Genomic DNA, 21,467 nt, shown 5'->3' on the forward strand with positions numbered 1-21,467 from the left:
AACATGACAAGATGCCATGATGTGATAGGAGTACGTGAAGGACTATACTCGTGATGAGGTAGGAGTTGGCGCAGAAATGACGTAGCGAGATGTTAGGCGACGTGACAAGGTCACGGTGTAGCCTGGGAGTAGTCTTAAGCTATGTGACGTGATGTAAAGTGTAGTTGTAAATAGAATTCTGTCTTACCAAGTGTTGGGATGAACTTGTAACGGGACGGAAAGTAGGAAGGGCCCTGGAGTTAAGGAAGGTTGGTGTTGGAATATGGAGCTCACTTGTGTAAAGGTGTTAGTGGACTCTATGTTGCTCTTAGATGATAAAAGGGAGTAGGGTACATGTGTAATCTGGTTAGACACATGTGCTAGACGGATTTACCATATGCAATGGGTAATCTGTCTTAAGCATAGGTACATGATGTTGAGCCTCAGAGTTGGCTTAGAGTCGTGTGATATGCATGGATAAGGATAATGATGACAATGAGGAAGTGTAGGCTCAAATGTAGGAAGTGATGTACGTATTGTCTAGGATTGAGATACGTGACTTAGTCAGCCTGAGTCATGTATCGGGATGAGGTTACTAGGAAGTATAATATGAAGGTCTTAGTGTCTTAATCCTAAGGTGAATCATGGAGGTTCACTTCAACGGATAAGACCTCGAAGTAGAACGCTGAGTTTAGAAAAGGTAACCTCAAGAAGGTTACAGAAAGAGGAAACGTGATAAAGGAAAATATAAAAGACATGGATAGAAGGAGAGTGTGTCTCAGTGAGGAAAAGTCCAAGTGAAGTGTAGTTCTATTTCTAGTTTAGTTGTTTATGTACTAGATAGAGAATGACGCTAAGGTTATGTCTATGCATGTAAGTTGGTTGCCATCTGACATGTACATAAATGGACTACATAATATGAGAATAGCATGGAATTCAGGTAAGTATTATGTTCATACTCTTCTAGAGTTTTATAAAAGATATGAAAATGAAAAAGAAATGTTTCTCTTTATCATGCTTTACGAAATGAAATGAAATGATGTTTTATGAAAGCATGCTAAGTATAAGTGTTCAAAAGTACACGTATATATAGCCCTTCTTGGCAACCCCTTTTTATGAAACTCAAGTATTAAATATATGCATGTGAATGGATGACTATATGTAGTATGTATTGTATGTATTTTCATGAAATGAGATGTAAGGCTTATGCCTTATGCTTTAAATGATGCGAATAAAGTGTTTTAAAATGTCTCTATGAACTGATGCTTTATAGATGCCATGAAATATGATGTTTAAGCTTATACTTTTAAATGACTTTTTCCATGAATGAACTGTTAACTGAAAGGCATGAAATGAATGAAAGGAAAGCAGTGAAAAAAATGAATGTTTTAATGTATGAAAATACGTAACGGCCACGACTGAATAGAAAGGTACAGAAGGACTAGGCAGATTGCAATGCCGGATAAGTAGTACTAGTAGTGCACCCAGTGCTGCCCCTGACTAAAAGGGATTCCCAACCTGTAGCCACGGGCGGAATTCAAGTCCACATGAAGACCGCTAACTCTCACACACGTGGCATAACAGTGTGTACCGGCCAAAAGAAAGTGATAAGAAAATGTATGTATGCATGAATTCTTTAAGAAATGAAAGCACTGATGGGAGAAATGTTTTATGAAAAGAAAAACTTGTTTAAGAAAAACTCCACCTAGTGATGTTTTCAAAATGAATGCATGTCTTATGTACGTAAGGTAAGTATGGAGTGATGAATGCATGACTGAAAACCTATGTTGCTACATTTTTACTGTATCAAGTAATGCTTATTGAGTATTCGACTCATTTTAGTTTTTATGTATGCCCCTCCCCCACAGGAACTAAATGAGCAAAATGCGTCAAAACAGACACGGCCCAAAGGGAAGAGCACGAAAGTCTAGGCATGAGAGTTTTAAATGTATGAGAGGCCTTTTTATTTTAAGATCAATGTTTTCCGTTGTAAACCTCTTTTATTCTCAAAGTACATTTTATATTATAACGTAAAGTCTTGCACTCTGGGTATGGAAGCAAAAATTTTAAAAGGGTCAGTAATTCTTGTCTCATTTTCTAAAATTATTTTCAAAAAAGTCACACCACAAGGATGGGGTGTTACACCCACACAATGAGACCCAAAGTCTCCAACCAGCTTACTCCCAAAACAACATCACACCCACACAATGATAATATGTAAAAGGAGGGAGCAAAATGATTACCTTACAGCTTGGTTGTAACCCTGCTACAGAATCTCTCATTATGAATTAGCTCACAGGAAGCTTACGAGTTTTATCTACCCACAACCTTGTTTTTTTTTTTTTAGGTATCCATAAAGTTGCACGTACTCCTGGGGTCCAATAGAATTTCCACTTGTTCCTCCCCAATTTTTTCTAAAAGCCTCATAGTGTTGGGACTAGGGGTGACTGAGATGGCACTTAGAGAAATTTCTAGTTCAGCTTCAACAGTCATAGTTGGATTTGCTTCCCCAGTTTCAACTTCGCCATCTTCCTATTCAACTCCACCACTATCTCCTGTTTGATCACTCCCCTGCAATAGGTAAATTTTAGAACTTTACAAATGTGTAAAGGGTTCCATTACTTATTGCAATGGTAACAAAGCCCGTTTTTCTATTTCTCATTCATGGTTGTTGAAAACGCCCTCTTGGCAAGGGTTGAAAATTGTGGTCCCTTGTTGCTTCCTTCACCTGATGCTCCCCACGAATTAAAAAACCCCCTAGATGGAAAAATGCCTTTATCCAGTACTAGTCTGAATGATTTCTTTGTAGTAGCTAAGTACTCTTGGATCTTAACTAATCCAAAGGCTGCCCCAAGATTAAGTGGATTCAGCATCCTGATTCGTAATAAAAAATATAACTAGTGGCAATTATAGAACAAATATAAGATTGAACATGGATGGAAATGTCATTCATTCATTCATACGTAGTTAAAGGATTGTTTGAGGCAATCCAACTTCCAATGAATAATCAGAAATTACAATTCTCTAGTCTGAAAAATTCTCATGTTTTCCCCCTTATACATATTTTGACAATCTGTAACCGAAAACCATAACAAAAACAAAAAGAAAGTAAAAATAACAACTAGCAGTGACCCACTGTCACAACCAACAAACGCAACGTTTCTGGTAAGGGAAACACGATGTTTTGCCTATGTCCAAACCAAATGCAACATTCGAACTAAATAAGAAACACAATGTTTAGCCCTTAACAAAACGACACAGTTCTGAGTTATTGCATCCAACACACACAAAAGACACGATTGACTTCTCTCTTCACTTCGAGTTGCCTCCAGATTCTTCTAAGTCCTCTTCTTCCGTTCAGAGCCTTCCTTTAGCTAGGGTTCTCCTCGCCACCATACTTCTCCTAAGTAGGGTTCCTAACATTATGTGTCTCTACTACCATTGGTTTTCACAGAAGGCACTATTGTTGGCTTGTAGAAGAAGGGCGACTCTAGTTTGGGGAAGAACGGCTATGAAAGGAAATAGAAAAATCATGGAAGAGAGAGAGAGGAACGGTTGCCGAATCAATTTCACTTTTTTCATCAGGCGTCTACCATGTGCCACTGATGGGTCTTTTCGACCAATAGTAGCGAAACACATATTCAAAACTAAGATTAGTGCACATGAACTTGCTTTGGTGTGTATGGATGTAGAGGTAGTTTATCCATACCAAACTATCTCAACATATCTGAGATATGCTTAGTTCCCAAATGGAAAATTACAGATTAGTCTATCCAAAAGGCAAATTATAGGTACATTTTGTTAGTATTTAATGCATATAATTAGTGAAGAATGCATGCAATTTACATGGTTTTACCACCTTAGTTCTAAATTTGGTTTCTTTTTTTGCTTACTTTTCCTTTTTTTTTTTTTTTATTAATTGTAGATCTCTAAGTTTGGTAACAAATTTTAACATTTCAATGATAATGGTAGTGAGTATATTGGAGATTTTACAAAACATGTTACTCACTAAGGTGTTATTCATCATATATATCTTATTCTAGATCCCTAAACAGAATGGGACGGTGGAAAGAAAATATCATAATATTAATGAACTTAGACTCACTTTGATGTCACGTTAATAAACTCCTAAAAATATTGGGTTGATACTTGTAATTAAGGGTGTAACTGATCTGGTTTGGTCCTATTTTGGATAAAATTTGGAACCAAACCGGTATGCACCAGTTTTGTATTTTCAAAAACTGATTTTGCACCGATTACCTCCTAAACTAGTATTTTCGATTTTACCACTCCTGGTCCAGTTTAGGGGTGCTACCCGCCCCCTACTGGGCCTTCCGCCCAGCTCATTTTTATGGGCCCTAAATGGCCCAGAATCCATTTTTGGGCCACTTTGGACCTATAATTTAACTAAAAATAAATAAATATGTATAAAAATTGAAAAAATATATACATATATATAGATAGAACTATTAACTATATACTAAATTTCAACTATTAACTAATTAAGTAATAATTATCACTAAGACACTAAGCTATTACAAATTACAATTTACAATTATACAAATTAAGACTCTAAGAGAACTAATAAACTTAAACTATTACAATATTACAAACTCCTCTAAAAATATTAAATATTTCAAATTGTACTATGAACTATTGTAGCAACATTACACTTAATTGTAAACTAACAATTATAACTCTATTTGGTCTTCCACTTGTGTTTTGAAAGGGGATAAGAGCTCAAGGTAAAAATCCTAATTTGAGTCTTTTGATTTTAGTGTGATTTTGAAAGCCAACTAAGTTGTTTAGCTTGTGTTTTAGTGTAGTTAAAATCCTATATTGCAAATAAATATGTATGCCCTATTTTTGGCCCAAACCGAATGGTATTATAGTTGTTTTGCTATGCATTTTCCTATATTTAAAAATGTTATGTTGTTATTAAACTTGGTTTAATCATAAGTGATGATTAAAATGATTTTAAATTATATATGTTGGTATCATGTGCCTTGAGTTGAAGTTTGGTTGGTAGTCTATTTTTAGGATGCTAGAGGTTCGGTTTAGAGGTTTTGCTTGGGTTCTATAATTTTATATCTTGCTTTTGAAAGGTATTTAAGTGAGTAAATCATAAACTTAAGTGTTTAAAGGTTTTAAAGTTTCTTAATGGATAACTTTGCTATACTTTATGCTACGCTAATTTTAATGGGGTATGTTATCTAAACTATAGCATAGTTGGTTTAAGTACAAGAGATTAATTATGCATGATATATTATAATATGTAAAGCTGTCCAAGTATTCCTAAGTCTATGTCATGCCATGTCTTGATGTAAAAATAGCTCATTTATGTTGTCTCTCGTTTGATTAAATTTTACCTAACCCAAGAGTCTAAAATATTGATAAGCTAACATTTTCATAATGAGGGACCACAAGTTGATTAAAGGGCATATTTCCTAAACTTGTTTAGCCTACTTGAGATGATTAAACCTATTTTAAAACCCATTGTTGAAAATTTCCAGATTTTATCTCCTAATGTCCATAATCCAAAATGAGCTTGAACCAAAGAATCCTTGCTTGAAGCCTATGAATTCTTAACTACTTTTCATGTAACCTTTTAAAATAGCATTTCCATGAACAGCTAGCATGTCTTAATATTTGAATTATTTCTTTTGTAAGTCGAGGTGAGGAGTAGTCATTTGGGGTTAATGTTAAGCATAGAAGGGACGTTAGATTGTAATATTGTGGCTTTCTCTTTTAAAGGGAAGGCTAAAGAATATTGTACGAGTATTAATACGCTTATGTTATTTATTGGAATAGGACCTATACTGACGTTGGAAGTATCGAGAAGTATAGAGGTAAGTAGCTATGACCATGCTTCTTACACCAAATTCTATTTATGAAAGAATGTCTCTCTTTCTTTTCAAATGTTCTTCTAAAAAAAGAGTAAATGTATATAGTATGTACAAGTCCTTTCTTGATAGCCCCTATTAAGCACCCTATTGATTATAATTGTGTATGTGTATAAAGTAATGAATGAATGTAGGTTCTAAGTCATGAGATTTCCATACATGCTCTCTCAATAAGCTTATTGATTATTTCTATATGTAGTATAATATGAAAATATATTTTTTCATAAAAATGCATGTGCATCGGAGTAAGAAAGATGATGAAAATATTTTGATTGCAAAGGAAAGGAAATGAATGTCTCATGCCTTACGCTTTAAGCGATGCTTTCAATGACATGAAGAAAGTGTTTTAAAATGTCCCTATGAACTAATGCTTTAAATGATACAAAGAAAACGTTTTAAGATGTCCCTATGAATTGATGTTAAATTGTCCCTATGAACTGACGCTTTATGGATGCTATGAAAAATTATGTTTAAGCTCATGCTTTTAAAATGATTTTTTTTTCATGAATGCACTGTTAAATAAAAGATGATGCTAAGTTCATGCTTTTAAATGACGTTTTCTATGAATGAACTGTTAAATAAAAATGACTGAAATGAATTAAAGAAATGACTGAATGAATGAATATCTTATTGTATGAAAACACGTAATGGCCATATGAATGAAAAGGGTACTAAAGGAATGAGCAAATTGCAATGCCGGGTAAATAGTATTGGTAGTGCACCCAATGCTGCCTCCTGACTGAAAGGAATTCCCAACCTGTGGCCACGAGTGAAATCCAGGTCCAAACGAAGACTGCTAACCCCAACACACTAGACGTAATAGTGTGTACCGGTCAAAGAAAGTGAAACATGAAAGTATGGTTATCTCTTAAAATGTTTATACATGAAAGTATAGTTATCTCTTAAACTGTTTATGCATGAAAGTATTGCTTATTCCTTAAAATGTTTATGCATGAAAATATGGCTTATTTCTTAAATTTTTATGCATGAAAGCATTGTCAAGATTAGCAAATGTTTATGTATGCATGTTTTCAAAAGAAAAGAATAGATGCCTAGTATGTTCACTGCATGGTGTACTGATTACTGAGTATTCGACTCACTTTTATTTTAAATGTTTTAAACATCCAGGTAATGACGAAAAGGCTGAGAAGCAAGGCACTACTGCAGAAGGAAAGGCAGAAGCTTAGGATCTTCCCTAACTAGAACAGTTATGTTATGGATGATGGGTTATGTTTTTATGAACGTATGGACTCTGAGAGTCTTTCATGGATGAATGTTCGAATAGAATGTCTATAAGGTGTTCCCTTTATTAAATGAGAAATTTAGAATACACGTGTGTCATGTTCATGTTGATCGCATGTTACTAGAGAGAGAAAAGAGAAAGAAATGAAAAGAAGACGAAAAGAAGGGACAGGTATGTACGTCGCAATCCTGCCCTTCCTAGGGCGGGGTTGTGACAAGTTTACCAGTTTTTTTTACACCCCTACTTGTAATACAATTCATGTCTTTCTCATTAGTCAATTGCTATTTAATATACTTAACATGTCTTCACCATTTCAAGAATTTGTGCTCATGTTTTAGAGTTCCTGACAAGAAGTATTGTTTCCCTTATCTTTGTGTTTATGCTTTGGACAAAGCTTGAGTTGAAGTCATTGCTTTGTGGCTTCCTTGTATACAATTTAAGTACAAGGATATTGTGTCCTACATTCTCCTATTGGTCGTGTCTACAGTCACACTCTCCATGAAAATCATTTCATTACCTCATTAAAGAATTACGTTAATTCCACTAAAGATCATTTTAAACCACGAAAACTAAGCTAACCTTAACACAATAGAAAAAAAAAATTTCATCTTTTAACCATCATGCTCTCTTTTATCTCAAGTGGCATCAAATGTATTTTTTTAATTCCCTTCTCTCATATATATTATGCATATCTTCTCAACTTTCTCTCATCATCACTTCATAAGTGCATTAACATATATTATGACACCCCATATGATAATAATAAGAATAAGTGGTGTATGAGATCCCACATTATTTGAAAAAAAGAAGTTCTTGCTCTTTATAAGATTTCAATGAGACTCTAATTGTGGTATTAACTAATCTTATTAGAGTATAAGTCATATAGTTTAGACCTTCCATCGAAGCATTACATATATAACCCATTCTCTCGTCTCCATCACAAGATATGATGAATAACAAGAGGACGGATTATGTTAATGCACTAATGAATTGACAACAAGAGAAAGTAGAGGAGATATTTATAATATAGATGAGATCAGAAGGATGGTCCCACTGAGAAAGCAAACCTAATTCATTTTAGTTGATTTTCAGAGTGGGAAATCAAACCCCAAAAACAAAAACATAAAGACAAGGTCAAAGGAGATCCGACCCTACCCACCACCAACTCCAAAATGTAAAGCATGTGATGCCCAATAATTAACAAAGAAAAACCTATAAACGACACTCATGCTCTTCCTCCACTAATGGTGTCATCTTTTTCTCTTCCGAAATATAATACAATTCAATACTTCTAAGGCTTTGGATGTGAACAACGTGACAAAATGGGGCTAATATTCTTTATTATGTACACAAATGTCTTTGGTATGGAATTGCAATCCAACTTGCACCTAATTTCTCCTACTTATTTGACTCTGTCGTTTCATGTGGCCCTTATTAAAAAGAGATGTCTGCCATTCCTCTTCTTTTTGTCATGTGTATATACACACGCACACATACCTTTCCTGGCCTTTTGTCCAGAAAGGAGACCGCTTCCTATGTACCCAAGTTTCAAATCCGCGTGCTTCACGTATTCACAACTCACAAGTGGGGGGATATTATATTTTAGGGACAAAAACATGTTGTATGTTTCTATATTTATGGGGTTGACTTGACTATTCACGTTTTGAAACTAACTTATTTCTCGTGATTATGATATTAAATTTAGTAATTTTTATTTATTAAAATTCATTTCGAAAGGGATATAGATGGATCCTTCCGTCCAGGTAATAATGTCTCTCTTTTATGCGATTTTGTATCTATCTCTCACCTACTAAATCAGTGGAAATAAATTTCATACCACTTGAGCCAACACCTTCGACAATTTTCAATCATCTAGGCATCAACTTTGAATTTCTAGGAACATGTTACAAATTTGAATAGTGAGATAAGATGATTTTAGATAAAAATTAAAAATTGAATAAAATATTATTATTATATTATTATTATTATTTTAAAATTTGAAAAAATTAAATTATTTATTATATTTTGTGTAAAAATTTAAGAAAATTATAATGATAAGATGAGATGAAACCGTTTCTGTATCCGAACGAGACCTAAATGTTAAAAATTCTGTTTATTTTACTCGAAGAACGTCGGCTGTATTTAATTTACTAGTTTCATTTCTTTCAGACCTTGGGGAGCAATGTTAATTGAACAAACCCAAATACAGTGTCGGCAAATTAATTGGCAGTTTTGTCTCAAAAATGAAGCTAGCTTTAGAACAAATAATAGTACATACACTGACTCAATTAAAATGTAAATTAATTTCACTCATTCAAAAATTATCAGTTACAATGATGCTCACATCAAAACATAATTACAGCAACTATGATTCATCATCAAAAGTGAGGCCTAAGGCAGGCTGGCTTTGCTGGAGCCGAAACTGAAGAGGGAAACACAACCAAAGGGTGTTGAATAAATCAAATATAATTCGAGCTTTTCATCCTTTTGCTTAATTTTGGAGGGTTTTATGAATATATGATTAAAACTTGTTTGGTGATTGGGCAGCCAGGCCGAGCCATGACTTGCTTTCGACTGGCTTGGCAGGCGCGGCTGCTGCTGAGTTGTTTGTTTGGTATTGGTACGGTGCTCTTGCTGTGACCCTGTTAAAAATGCCATGAAAGAAAATAACAGAGATTAATCATTGAAACACCATTATAATGTCATTGTTATTCAGTTTGCTTAAATGGAGTACAACAGCAGAGATAAGAAACTCCCCCCTTCACTTTTTGATATACTACGAGGATGGAAAATACCAATCTCATCAAGGAAGACTCATAAAACCTAAACCTACCCAAAACCCACCCCACCCAGATATACTAATTCAGCAAAACTTGCTGGTGACAATCAAGGATGTGTCAATCCCACCGCAGAGAATTGCAAAAATAACATTTTTGTGTGTGTGTGTATGTAAAGGACTCCAATAACCAATACAACTAGTGAACCAGTTTCTTTGAGACATCTGCAGCTAAATTTAGCTGAATGTATGGGGACAAGGAACCCTTTTAAAATGATGCACAGAAAAAATTAAATCTCATATGAGATATTCCTATATTATGTTTTCCAAAATGCCTACCTATCTTTCCTCTTCTCCAGGAACCGGTGGAGTGAAGCTCTCCTTGCAATTGGTAATTCTGCCATTTTGAAGCGGAAGACTAAATCAGAAACATGTTCAACATAATGATCTGAACATTCCATCTATTGTACCAAGAAACAGTTAGTAATCACAAGAAATAATTACCATTAGCAAGGGATTGAGGGGGCGGTTGACTGTGTTCATGTATCGTTTTGTTGCCCAAACTAGGAGGAACAAAACTAGAGCTAGTACCAATTGAACTGCTGGAATCAATCCTGGCCAACTTAGAAGCAGCAAATGCATTCTGGTTCTTGGGATTGCTCTGGGAGCTTCCCTGGCTTGCTAAGAGCATGACTTCCTTGGCCTTCTCGGCCGGAAATTCGTTGAACACGATTACTTTCCCGGCATAGAAAATTGTCATTTGGGCTCTTTCAGGCTCTGCTGTGGCAGAATTGTCCACTCTGCTGCATGATGAACAGATTAAAATCAGATATTTATCTTCTAGGATACAGTACTATAGCTTCCAGCTTCTTTTCAATGAGCATCATAATTTAATTCATGACACTCCACACGCTCACAAATGAATTGACCCAAATCATGAATATAAATTAACCCATTTCTAACATTGATGGTGATATTATTATGAATTGATAAAGAAAATTAGAATCCGTTTGCTTACTTTAGACAACATAGAATATATGTAAAGTAAAGCATGGGAAAGTAGTAATTGGGCTCACCTAGAGTCGGTAGCAATCTCTGGGACCTCTTCCTTAGGTAAGGAGGCAGCAAACCCAGGTGGTTGAGGGAACAAATCCATGGGTTTAAGGTTCTGAGTGGCCACCACGTTTCGGGAAGAAAAATCACTCAATTTCTCAGTGATGGGGAATAAATTCATTGTTGGTGCTGTCTGACTGTAGGTCTCAACTGTTCCTGTTTCAATTCTAAACATCATTTTCTAAACCTCAAAAGAACAGAAAAGTAGAGATTTCCTTTTTTCCCTAAGCCCGAGACCAAGTCTCTTACTATAAGCAGATGTGAAATGGATTGAGATTGAGATCTGCTTGGGTTTCAAAACATCAAAGTTTTATAGAGTTTTGACGAGGGAAGAGGAGACATCCAAATTCTTATGAGATGATATGGGAATTAGACAATCAAAAACCCGAAAGAAAGAGAAACCTTAAGCATATCTAAGTTCTGGGTTTTCTTAGAACATCACATAGGAAAAAGAAGGGAATGAGATAATTTAAAAAAAAAAAAAAAAATTGCAGAAAAGGAAAGAGGAGGGTAAAGCGTACCGTTTCCTTCGACGTTGCATGACATCCCGAGGTTGAGATCGCCAAAGGAGCCCTTCTCCTTCAGGTATTGACTCAATAGGCTACACTTAAGAGAGAAGCTTGCTTTCTCCGACCTCTTCCCGGAAAATTCAGAAAACGCCAGCGAGCTCGACATGATTTTAATTTTCCAGCCAAAAGCAAGAAATCAAACAACTTGGATGCGAAAGTACGGTAAGTTTCAGAGATTTATATGTATGAAATCGAAATCTTCGATCAGGATACAGAGATGGATATGTGCGCTCGCATAAACACGGAAGAAACCGAGAGAGGTAGATATAGATTCTGATACCCGCCATGGCGTGGCTGGCTATATATATATATATCCGTGGAATAAAAATTAAATTGTAATAAATAATTATTATAATATAATATTCTAGTTTATTGGGTCCCACCCAAGTGTTAAAGGCACGAGGAATATATGGTGCTTTCTTTTCTCCAGCTTCTTCCTCGCACCTTCCTTTTCTTTCTAAATATTAATTATATTATTTTTCTTTTGTTTACTTTTTTTTGTTTTATTGTTATTTGAAACACGTGTTCTTTTCCTCGTCTTTCTGTCACGAGATCATTTACGCAACGCTCGTTTATTTTGAATTTTGATATTTTTAGTATTTTATTTGTTTTAAAAACTAATCTTTATTATATTTATGTAAAGCAAATTTATATTTATGTAATTTAGTATGATATATTGAATTTATAAAAAGAAAAATGCTTTTTAACTATAATGAAATTTTACAAAACGATACGTTAAATTGTAAAATTATTTTTATTCTAAATAGATCCAAGTATTATATAAAATCAACTTAATTTATAAATTTATTTTTTATGAAATCTCTTTATAACTGTAATATTTCTCTCATATAAAACTTTTTGCTATAAATTTATTTTTAAAAATTTATTTATACATCCAATATTTTTGTAAGAAAAATTCTATACATCACACTACCATCTCACTTTCATTTTATTATATAAGATATAGCACAATTAAATAATCTTTTATTAGATGATTCTGGTAATCGATAAATGAGTCACATTTTATAAAATGAAATAAGATCTAATTAGCTGAGAAAAAGAATCAGTAATAGAGGTTAAGCAGAATGATTTTATATATTTTCATATAACATTTCATTTGAAGAGACTCGTTTTAAATATGATCAAGATCGTCACTAATTTTTCAAACACCTGTAGAGGTTACTACTCATTGATAGAATAAATGAAAGCTTTTAGTAACTATTCATGAAGTCCAGAGGAAGGATTTAAAAAACTTGTATAAAGCTCATTCGTGATCAAGCCATAAAGGTTTTCTCAAGTTGTTATTTAAAAACAAATACTTTGACAATAAAGAGATTTCGCCAAATCAAATTTGAAAAGAGAGGTAAGATGTAGTATATTAGATTGTAAAATTAATTTTATCGTAAAATAGATATAACATATCATATAAAATTATGTTAATTTATGAATTTATAATTGTAAAATTTCTTTATGATTGTAGTATTTTTCTATTTAAATTGATCTCGAGTAGAAAAAAGATAGATACATAAAAAAAAATAAGTTTTACTGTATTTATTATTCATTTAAATTATATATCTATCTACTTTAAGAAGTGTGTAAACGGAGAGTTGGCATAAGAGAATGATATAATGCGTAAGTGATGCGCACTCTTTTTGAAAAAAAAAAAAAAAGAAGAGTAAATATGGACCTATATTAAAAAATTAACTTTTTAATATTTTATCACACTCTTTTTCTAAATAAATGCGTGATACTTGTATAATTTATGACTTTATCGAACATTAATACTCTTTTCTTATCATTAAACAAAAAAGAGAAATCTTATACCGTATTAAAGAAATTGATAGGTGTAGTACCTAATCGATTGACTACAAGACTTGAACAAAACCACAACACAACACAAATAAAATTATAATACAAATTAATCTCCAAAATTAGATAAAATATAAACAATATTATAAATTTAAACAATAATTTTTACAAATAATTATAATTATACTTGAAGAAAAAATGAACGGAACTGAAAATGTAAAGTTATGGAATCTAAATAAAGCAAATTAAATGTTTAGAATCCATTATATTATATTATTACATGCATTGCGCCTCATGATATAAGACCAATTATCCATCTACTAGATAATAATATTAATTTTCTTATACAATAAAATTAAAAATATTATTTTTAATTATTCCAAAGAAACTGCATGAAAACAATTATTATTAGAATAATAAAATATTGAGAGAGAACCACTGACTGAGGAATCAGAGACTTCCCGGCTCTAGTCACACCTCACTTCTTCTTGCAGGTAATAGGTTGTGTTCTCAATGGAAACCAACAAAATACACTTTAACAGTTGGCATCGTCTGTTGGATTCAAGTTATCTTGGCCTAACAAAGTTAGTGTGCCTTTTGTAAACGACCATCGTGGTCCATGACCACGTAGCAAGAGAGCCGCTGACCTCACCAAACAGTATACCCTCACAAAAAATGCAAGAGCCAACAGTGAGACACCACCCCCCCTGAGGAGGAAAGACCTGAGTGTAATGGAAGAGGTGGGATGGAATCGATGCACCTAACCTTGCCGATCCTCCCGCCGCCTCCCCAACTAGTCGATCAGGAGCTGGAAGTCCAAGACGAGCGAAATCTGAAGTAAGGGGAGACAGATGAGCCCCTAGAGCTGGTAACCTTAAACATCACACACCCATAAAAGAAATTGAGGGTCAGGATGAGAATGAGTATGGTGACAATGGCCCAGCTAGTAGAGTTACTTGCAGACCATCAAGACATTGGCAACATCTTGACATGCAAGGCATCGACTGGGACATAATTGAGAATTGCTTGAGTGTCTACCCGGGCACCTAGAAGGTTCGACGGAAAAGGCAAAGCTTCAGCACAGAGAAGTACACCGTGATCGCAGAGGAGGTTGACCGACTGCTGGCAGTTGGGTTCATCGAGGAGCCTCAATACCCGGAGTGGCTCTCCAACGTGGGCCTGGTCTCTAAAAGTCGAGTGACAAGTGGAGGATGTGTGTGGACTTAAGGGACCTGAACAAGGCATGCCCCAAAGACAGCTTCCCCTTACCGTGCATTGACCTGCTCGTCGATTTGACGGTGGGTTATAAAATGCTGAGCTTCATCGATGCCTATTCCGGGTACAACCAAATACACATGAACCCAGAAGATGAGGAGAAAACTGCTTTCATAACGGATCACAGTCTCTATTGCTACTGAGTGATGTCCTTTGGTCTCAAAATCATTGGGGCCACTTACCAGAGGCTGGTCAACAAAATGTACAAAAAAAAGATCGAGCACAACGTGGAAGTGTATGTTGATGACCTCCTTGTCAAGAGTCGAGATCCTGTGGGTCAACCAGAAGACTTGCGGGAGGCTTTTGTTGTCCTCCGAAAGTACGGGAGAAGCTCAACTTTGTGAAATGCACTTTCAAGGTTGGGTCGAAAAAGTTCTTGGGGTTCATGGTCTCAGAAAGGGGAATAAAGGCAAACCGGGATAAAATCCAAGTCGTGATCAATATGAAGTCTCCTCGGACCTTGAACGAAGTTCAAAGGCTCGCCAGGAGGATAGCAGCACTAAGTTGATTTGTTTCGCAATCCACCAATAAGTGTGTGCCATTCCTCCAGGTGCTACAGAAAACACGCGAATGGGATGACAATTGCGAATAGGCCCTTGCCCAACTCAAGGAATACCTCGCCAACCTGTCGCTATGAGCCAAACAGTCCCGGGAGAGAAATTGTATTTCTATCTCTCTGCCACCATCTTCGCTGTCTCAACGGCTCTGGTGCGGGAGGAAGACAAAGTCCAGCACCCCGTCTACTACACCAGCCAAGCATTAAGAGGGGTGAGCCCAGATACCTGCCCATGGAGTTATTGGCCTTCACACTAGTGGTAGTTGCTCGTAGGTTGTGACCATACTTCCAAGTGAACCCCATCAAAGTCCTTACAGAAGCATTGCTGAATAAGGTCTTGCAGTGCCCAAATGTGTCCGGGTTCCTGGTCAACTGGTCGATTGAGTTGAGGGAGTTCGACATTGACTACATCCCCCAGACGGCTTTCAACAAGCAGGCTTTGGCGAATTTCATCTTTGAGATGACGAGGCCGTGCGTGGACCCCGTTCCCTCGCTCGAGGGTCAACCATCGTGTGTCGTTATGGTATCCCTTGGGTCATCATAGTCGACAATGAAAGGTAATTTGATTCAAATCACTACTGGGACGGGTGTGCCGAATTAGGAATAAAGGTTAAATACTCGTCCCTAGGACATCCGCAAGCCAACAGTCAAGTAGAAGCCACCAACAAGACCTTTGTGAGAAATCTAAAAAAGAGCCTGGCAGCCAAGAAGTGGACCTGGGTAAAAGAGTTGTCAGCGTATTATGGGTGTACAAAACTTTAGTATGAACCCCCACTAGGCAAACTCCTTTCGCCCTAGTAGATGGTAGCGAGGCAATCGTGCCAACATAGGTGGGCATGTCGACGTTCTGAGTCCAACATCTTGAAGAAGAGGTGAATGATGACGGCCTACGTGCAAACCTGGACTTGACGAAGGAATGCAAGATGAAGCAGAGGCCAAGGCGGCTACCAACAAAAGGAAAACCAAGCAATACTTCAACTGAAGGGGCCCCGATCATTCAAGGAGGGGGACTTTGTACTAACAGAGGCTGGATTGACAACCCAAGATAAAGTAAAGCTCAGCCCGAATTGGGAGGGACCCCACGTGGTAACAGCCTGCCACAGACCGGGAACATACTGGCTCAAGGATGCCGAGGGGCAGGCCCTGCCACGACCATGGAATGTCGAACATATCAAAAAATATTATGTATGAGTCGAGGAGGGGAACACCTCTCCCAAATGCCCCAGTCCCCCCTTAACGCCCAGCGCGGTCGAGACCAGATCCTACTTGGTCCTTGAGGCCAATCCCCCCTTGACGCTTAGCACGGTCGGGACTAGATCATGCTTGGTCCTTGACGCTGATGTTCCACGCTTGGACCTCTCAAGTCGAGGAGGGGAACACCTCTCCCAAGTGTCTCAGTCTCCCCTTGATGCCCGGCGCGATCAAAGCCAGATCCCGCCTGGTCCCTGAGGTCGATGCTTCGCACTCAAGCCTCCAGAGTCAAGGAAGGGAACACCTCTACCAAGTGTCCCAGTCCCCTCTCGACGCCCGGTGTAGTCGATCCCAAATCCCGCCTCATCCCTAAGGTCGATGCTCCGTGCTCGGACCTTTCAAGTCGAGGAGGGGAACACTTCTCCCAAGTGTCCTAATCCCCTCTAAACGCCCAAGATGGTTGATTCTAAATCCCGCCTGTTCCTTCAGGTCGATACTCTGCGTTTGGACCTCCCAAGTCAAGGAGGGAAACACCTCTCCCAACTGCCCCAATTCCCCTCTCGACCCCCCCTATGTTGTTTATCCCAAATCCCACCTGGTCCCTGAAGCTAATTCTTCACACACGGACCTTCCAAGTCGTGGTGGGGAACACCTCTCCCAAGTGTCCCAATCCCCTCCTCGATGCCCAGCCCGGTAGACAACAAATCCCACCTGGTCCTTGAGGCTGATGCTTCGCACTCGGACCTTCTGAGTAGATGAGTGGAACACATCTCCCAAGTGTCCTAATCTCCCCTCAACGTCCAGCATGGTCAGTACTGGATTCAACCCGACGCTCGAACCTTTGCCAAAGGGCCCATGACGCGTGAGTTGCAGGGTTAAAATGGGAAAATTAAATGGAATAGAATAACCACAATAAAAGAATTGTAAAATGAAAGCAGATTGTACATTGAAAGGCGACGCGTACATAAAAACATGAATGGAGACCAGGGAAAAAGAAGAAGAAGAAGAAGAAGAAGAAGAAGAAAGAGGTGAAAGTGAGAAAAACGAAAACGAACAAAATGTATGTTTGGTCGCCTCAATCACAATCGGGTTCGGGGAGCGAGAAAGTGTCCGACATTAGGTCGCGACCCAAATAGTCAAGGAAATGAAGTGAAGAGCTATTCAGGTGCAAGGACCTCAAGTTAAGCTGCAGAGGAGTGACTCCGGGGTTCTCCACAACAAAGCGGCACATCCTCTCGGTAGCCATGGGCCCACTCTGTTGCACACCGTCCTTGCCGTAGATAGATGGGGAGAAACCCTAATCAAGGCCCCTACGAAGAAGCCAACTCGAACTCTAGCAAGGTCACTCACGCTCCATTCTCGGTGGCCCGACGTGAATGCGATCCAATTCGGCTCGCAGAGATAATGATTCCTCTATTCGCGACCCGATCTCCTCCTGGCTACGCCGAAGGGAATTATTAAATCCCGCAATCAGCTGAACATGTGACTTGACCTTGCCCTCAAGGTACCCTGCTCACGTTCCATTTCCCTCAAGCCCCTCAATCCTATCCCGGTAGTGTTTGATCTCCACATCTCCCTTCATAGCATCATCACGTTGACGAGCACATCCCCCCCCCCTCCTCCAAGCACAACCTCATGTGGACACATGAGAGGGACTCGATCAGGTCATCTCTCTCAGACTGAGCTTTAAGCGCCCCTTGTGGGACTGGGCCGCAAATTCATGCAACTCAAAAACCTCTCTCTTTCTTGGCTCGACCATCCGCGATCCAAGATGCTAAGGGCTTAATCCCCTAGAATCAGCAAACAAAAAGGCATAAGAACGGAAGGAAGAATGGAAAAAAGCTAAAATCTGGGAAAGGGCGAGAAGCGTACCGGAGACAAGATCCCCTTGAGCTAGCACGCTGCATCCCTAACAGCCTCCTTCTGAGCAGCACTCAAACCCGGACGGTCTTCTAGCCCTCCCTCGCCACACGGCCGCCCACATGAGGTGGGTTGCATAAGCGGGGTTATAAAGAGGTGGCCAGGTGGGGGAGATGGAACCTTCCCGACTGTCGTCCTTTGAGGTTGAAGAACTTTCAGTGATTGACCGGTTCTCTAGCCCGCTAGAGTGCCCGCCAAGCCCTACTCCAGGAAACTCGATGCCCGATGAATTCCCCTCATCTTCACTTCCACAACCCCAGGCATGACTTTCCGCGACCCCAAGGGTTGGTTCCTCACCTGGGGCTACTTCGAAGAAGAAAACGATTAAGGTGACCTCTCCCAACACCTGGAAAACATTTGAATCAACGCGTGCTGGGCTCCCACTAGAAGATCATCGGGATGCCTAAAAGGCTCACATATGCCTGTCGATACGGGCGAGGTCGGGTCCAAGAAGGTCTCAAAGAAGGCTAGGTCAAGCTCCTAGTCATCATTACCCCACTTAGTCAGCATCGATTGTAGATGCGGGGTGGCTCGCTAGACACCCTCGGCAGCCAAGTAATCTGCCTCGGCCTACTCCATGAGGGTCTGAACTACATCGAGAGAGGACAAACTGCAACGTTTGGCCTAATGCACCTTCTCCTTCTGTTGTCGTGGGATGGTAGGAGGTGTGGACTAGGCAACCGTAGAGGACTTAGGCAGCTGCGATGTTTCTAAGGCTAGAGGAGGCCCCCGAACCCTCCAAACTGCACCCAAGGTCCATCGAGGATGGACCGGGTCGACGAAGCGCGCTTCCTCTTGTTCGTTTCATCCACCTGCAGACTACGAGATCTATTTTCTAGGATGGTAGGAGGTGCAGACTGGACAACTGCAGAGGACTTAGGCTGGTGCAATGCTTCTAAGACTAGAGGAGGCCTCCAGACCCTCCGAACTGCACCTAAGGCCCATTGAGGGTCGGGTCGACGAAGCACGCTTCCTCTTGTTCATTTCGTCCGCCTGCAGACTACGAGGTCTATTTTCCCTCCAAGAAGGAGGTGACCCCCTTAGGAAATCGTGGCCTGAAACACCAGACCAGTCCGGCATTACTAGGAAAAGCTCAGTCTTTGACCGAGTCATCAAGGCCTCACCCCACACATCCTCTTGGTGAGTCTCAGCCCAAGTCCTGGCTCGCTTGACACGAGACAGCTCGCGGGCATACACGTTCATCGCAAAGTCCCGATCATTCAGGACTATGCCCCATACGGCTCTGACAGGAAACTCTTGGTGAATCGTCTCCCACAAGGGAAACTCCCAGCCTTGCCCAGACACAAAGAAAAATTCCTTTGTCCAATTGCCTACTCAGTTATATTGAGGTTCCAGGCAAATGATCTTGGATCTCGTCCATGACCTGAAGCTGTACACATTGCCCTCACAAAGTTGTATCTGGTGGGTGTAGAAGAATCCTCTTACAGTCAGATCTAGGTACTTTTCACTCGTATCTCACAATACTCGGCACCAAACCACACAACAAGACGTGAGAATCCTCAACTCGATGAAATCTAGGACATCCCATACCGGACGGTAGAAGGGAAGGTGCAGCTCGTTGGCAAACATCCTGGGGAAGAAGACAACCTTTGCGGCAAAAGGGACAATCACATTGAAAGTTAGGGCAAGAGAACAATGCAAATGTGAGGGAGAGGAGCCCCGATCTGTCTTTATACAAGGGGCACTTTGAAACACCCATGAGAGAATTATCGGAACATGTGAGATGTGCATGGGAAAAAGGAGTTTACAATTTGCGTCGCTCTTACAAAGAGAATTGGTGGTGCAACTAGAAGGGACGAGCTGAAAGTCCTAAGTAATGGGCCCCAAAGGCCCCCGAGGGGAAACAGGGCTAGGGGGCACGAAACCTGTGGCCCATCCATACCCGTCGACTGGGAAAGCCCGATGACGAGAGAGGAAGACCCTTTCGCATTTAATGAGGCATCCAGGAATGTGTGCAAGGGAAACGCGGGAAAAGAAGAGTTGTCGACGGGATAGCTCCTCAAGGAGTGAGAATGTATGAATTTTTTTTTTCCCTTTTTTGATGATGGGTCCATGGCATTTCTAAAGGAAAAAAAAAAAAAAAAAAAGAGAGATTCACTGACTGGGACATTAGAGGTTTCCTGGCTCTAGCCACACCTCACTTCTTCTTTCTGGTAACAACTTGTGTTCTTGGTGGAGAACTACAAAACACGCTCTAACAAGATTATTAATCTAAATTCTGAAAATAATAACTGTATTTAAAGAAAATAATATTCGTTTAAAAAGTATTGCTTATTCTGATTAATTATTATAAAAAAATAATATAGACATAATTGTTATTTTTTGCAAATAATATTAAAAAGAACTAATAATATCATTTTTAAATCTAAATTAAGATGATATTTTGGTTTATAAATTTAATCATAGATTTTTTTAAAATTCGTCTAATTTTTTAAAGAAAAGAAGTAATTTAGGCGATCAAACAGAAATAAATATTCATTGCCATAAGTTATCTACACAGGGTAGATATATTGGTGTCGTTTAAATTTAAAGATGAGTTTAGATGAGTTGAGATGAGTTATAAATAGTAGTGAGATAGATTATAAACAATAGTAAAATTTATGAGTTAAAATTGATGAATAGTAATAAATAGTAGTAAGATAAATTTAGATGAATTGAGAAGATTTGAAATGACTTCTGAAAAAAGTCTAAAAAGAGGTCCATTCATTTGCTTTCCCTGTCGCTGTAGTAGGCTGTACAGCGCAATGAGCGCATCGTGCATAGATATTTTAAAAACCAAAAAAAAAAAAAAAACATGGGATGATAGAATATGGAAATTTGGGGTGTGAAACCCGTGTGGAAAACGCGTAACAAGCACGTGGCGTCTTCGTGTTATAGTTTTCGTCGGGGGTGTTAGACCGACGTGTTCTTCGTCTTTCATTATTTGGGAACCCACCCTTCAATTTCTCCAAATTTACATTAACACCACTGACCCGTTCTTCGTCTTTCATTCCTTGGGAACCCACCCTTCAATTTCTCTAAATTTACATTAACACCCACCTGTTCCACCTGACCCCACCCCGGATCCCCGCGCCCCATCTTTGTTAAATTACGCGAAGGTGCTCAGACTAAT

The 21,467-nt window shown here is 38.7% G+C and overlaps 1 protein-coding gene across 2 annotated transcripts; it reads right to left on the reverse strand.

Annotated features, from left to right (window-relative positions):
- Positions 1 to 9,409: 9,409 nt before the first annotated feature.
- Positions 9,410 to 11,876, reverse strand: LOC121253077 (protein TIFY 10A-like). 2 transcript variants are annotated; one of them, XM_041152971.1, is made up of 5 exons: positions 11,536 to 11,876; positions 10,978 to 11,170; positions 10,406 to 10,701; positions 10,241 to 10,298; positions 9,410 to 9,767 (listed from the first exon to the last, which is right to left on the reverse strand). In XM_041152971.1, exons 1-5 carry the CDS (start codon positions 11,687 to 11,689, stop codon positions 9,647 to 9,649), a joined length of 822 nt encoding a protein of 273 aa, XP_041008905.1. In that variant the 5' UTR covers positions 11,690 to 11,876; the 3' UTR covers positions 9,410 to 9,646. The 2 variants fall into 2 exon arrangements, with proteins under 2 accessions (XP_041008905.1, XP_041008904.1); XM_041152970.1 differs by having other exon boundaries at positions 10,406 to 10,704.
- Positions 11,877 to 21,467: the final 9,591 nt, after the last annotated feature.

This window comes from Juglans microcarpa x Juglans regia, chromosome 2S, assembly GCF_004785595.1.
Source record: "Juglans microcarpa x Juglans regia isolate MS1-56 chromosome 2S, Jm3101_v1.0, whole genome shotgun sequence".
In the NCBI taxonomy this organism is placed as follows: Eukaryota; Viridiplantae; Streptophyta; class Magnoliopsida; order Fagales; family Juglandaceae; genus Juglans; species Juglans microcarpa x Juglans regia.

Bases quoted from the DNA above. Each gene is read 5' to 3' on its own strand.
- LOC121253077 (XM_041152970.1), bottom strand. From the start codon at position 11,689: ATGTCGAGCTCGCTGGCGTTTTCTGAATTTTCCGGGAAGAGGTCGGAG. The intron at 11,171-11,535 runs GTACGCTTTACC...GAATTGAAACAG, and splicing joins ATGCAACGTCGAAGGAAACG to GAACAGTTGAGACCTACAGT. The intron at 10,299-10,405 runs GTAATTATTTCT...TCAAAATGGCAG, and splicing joins CCCTCAATCCCTTGCTAATG to AATTACCAATTGCAAGGAGA.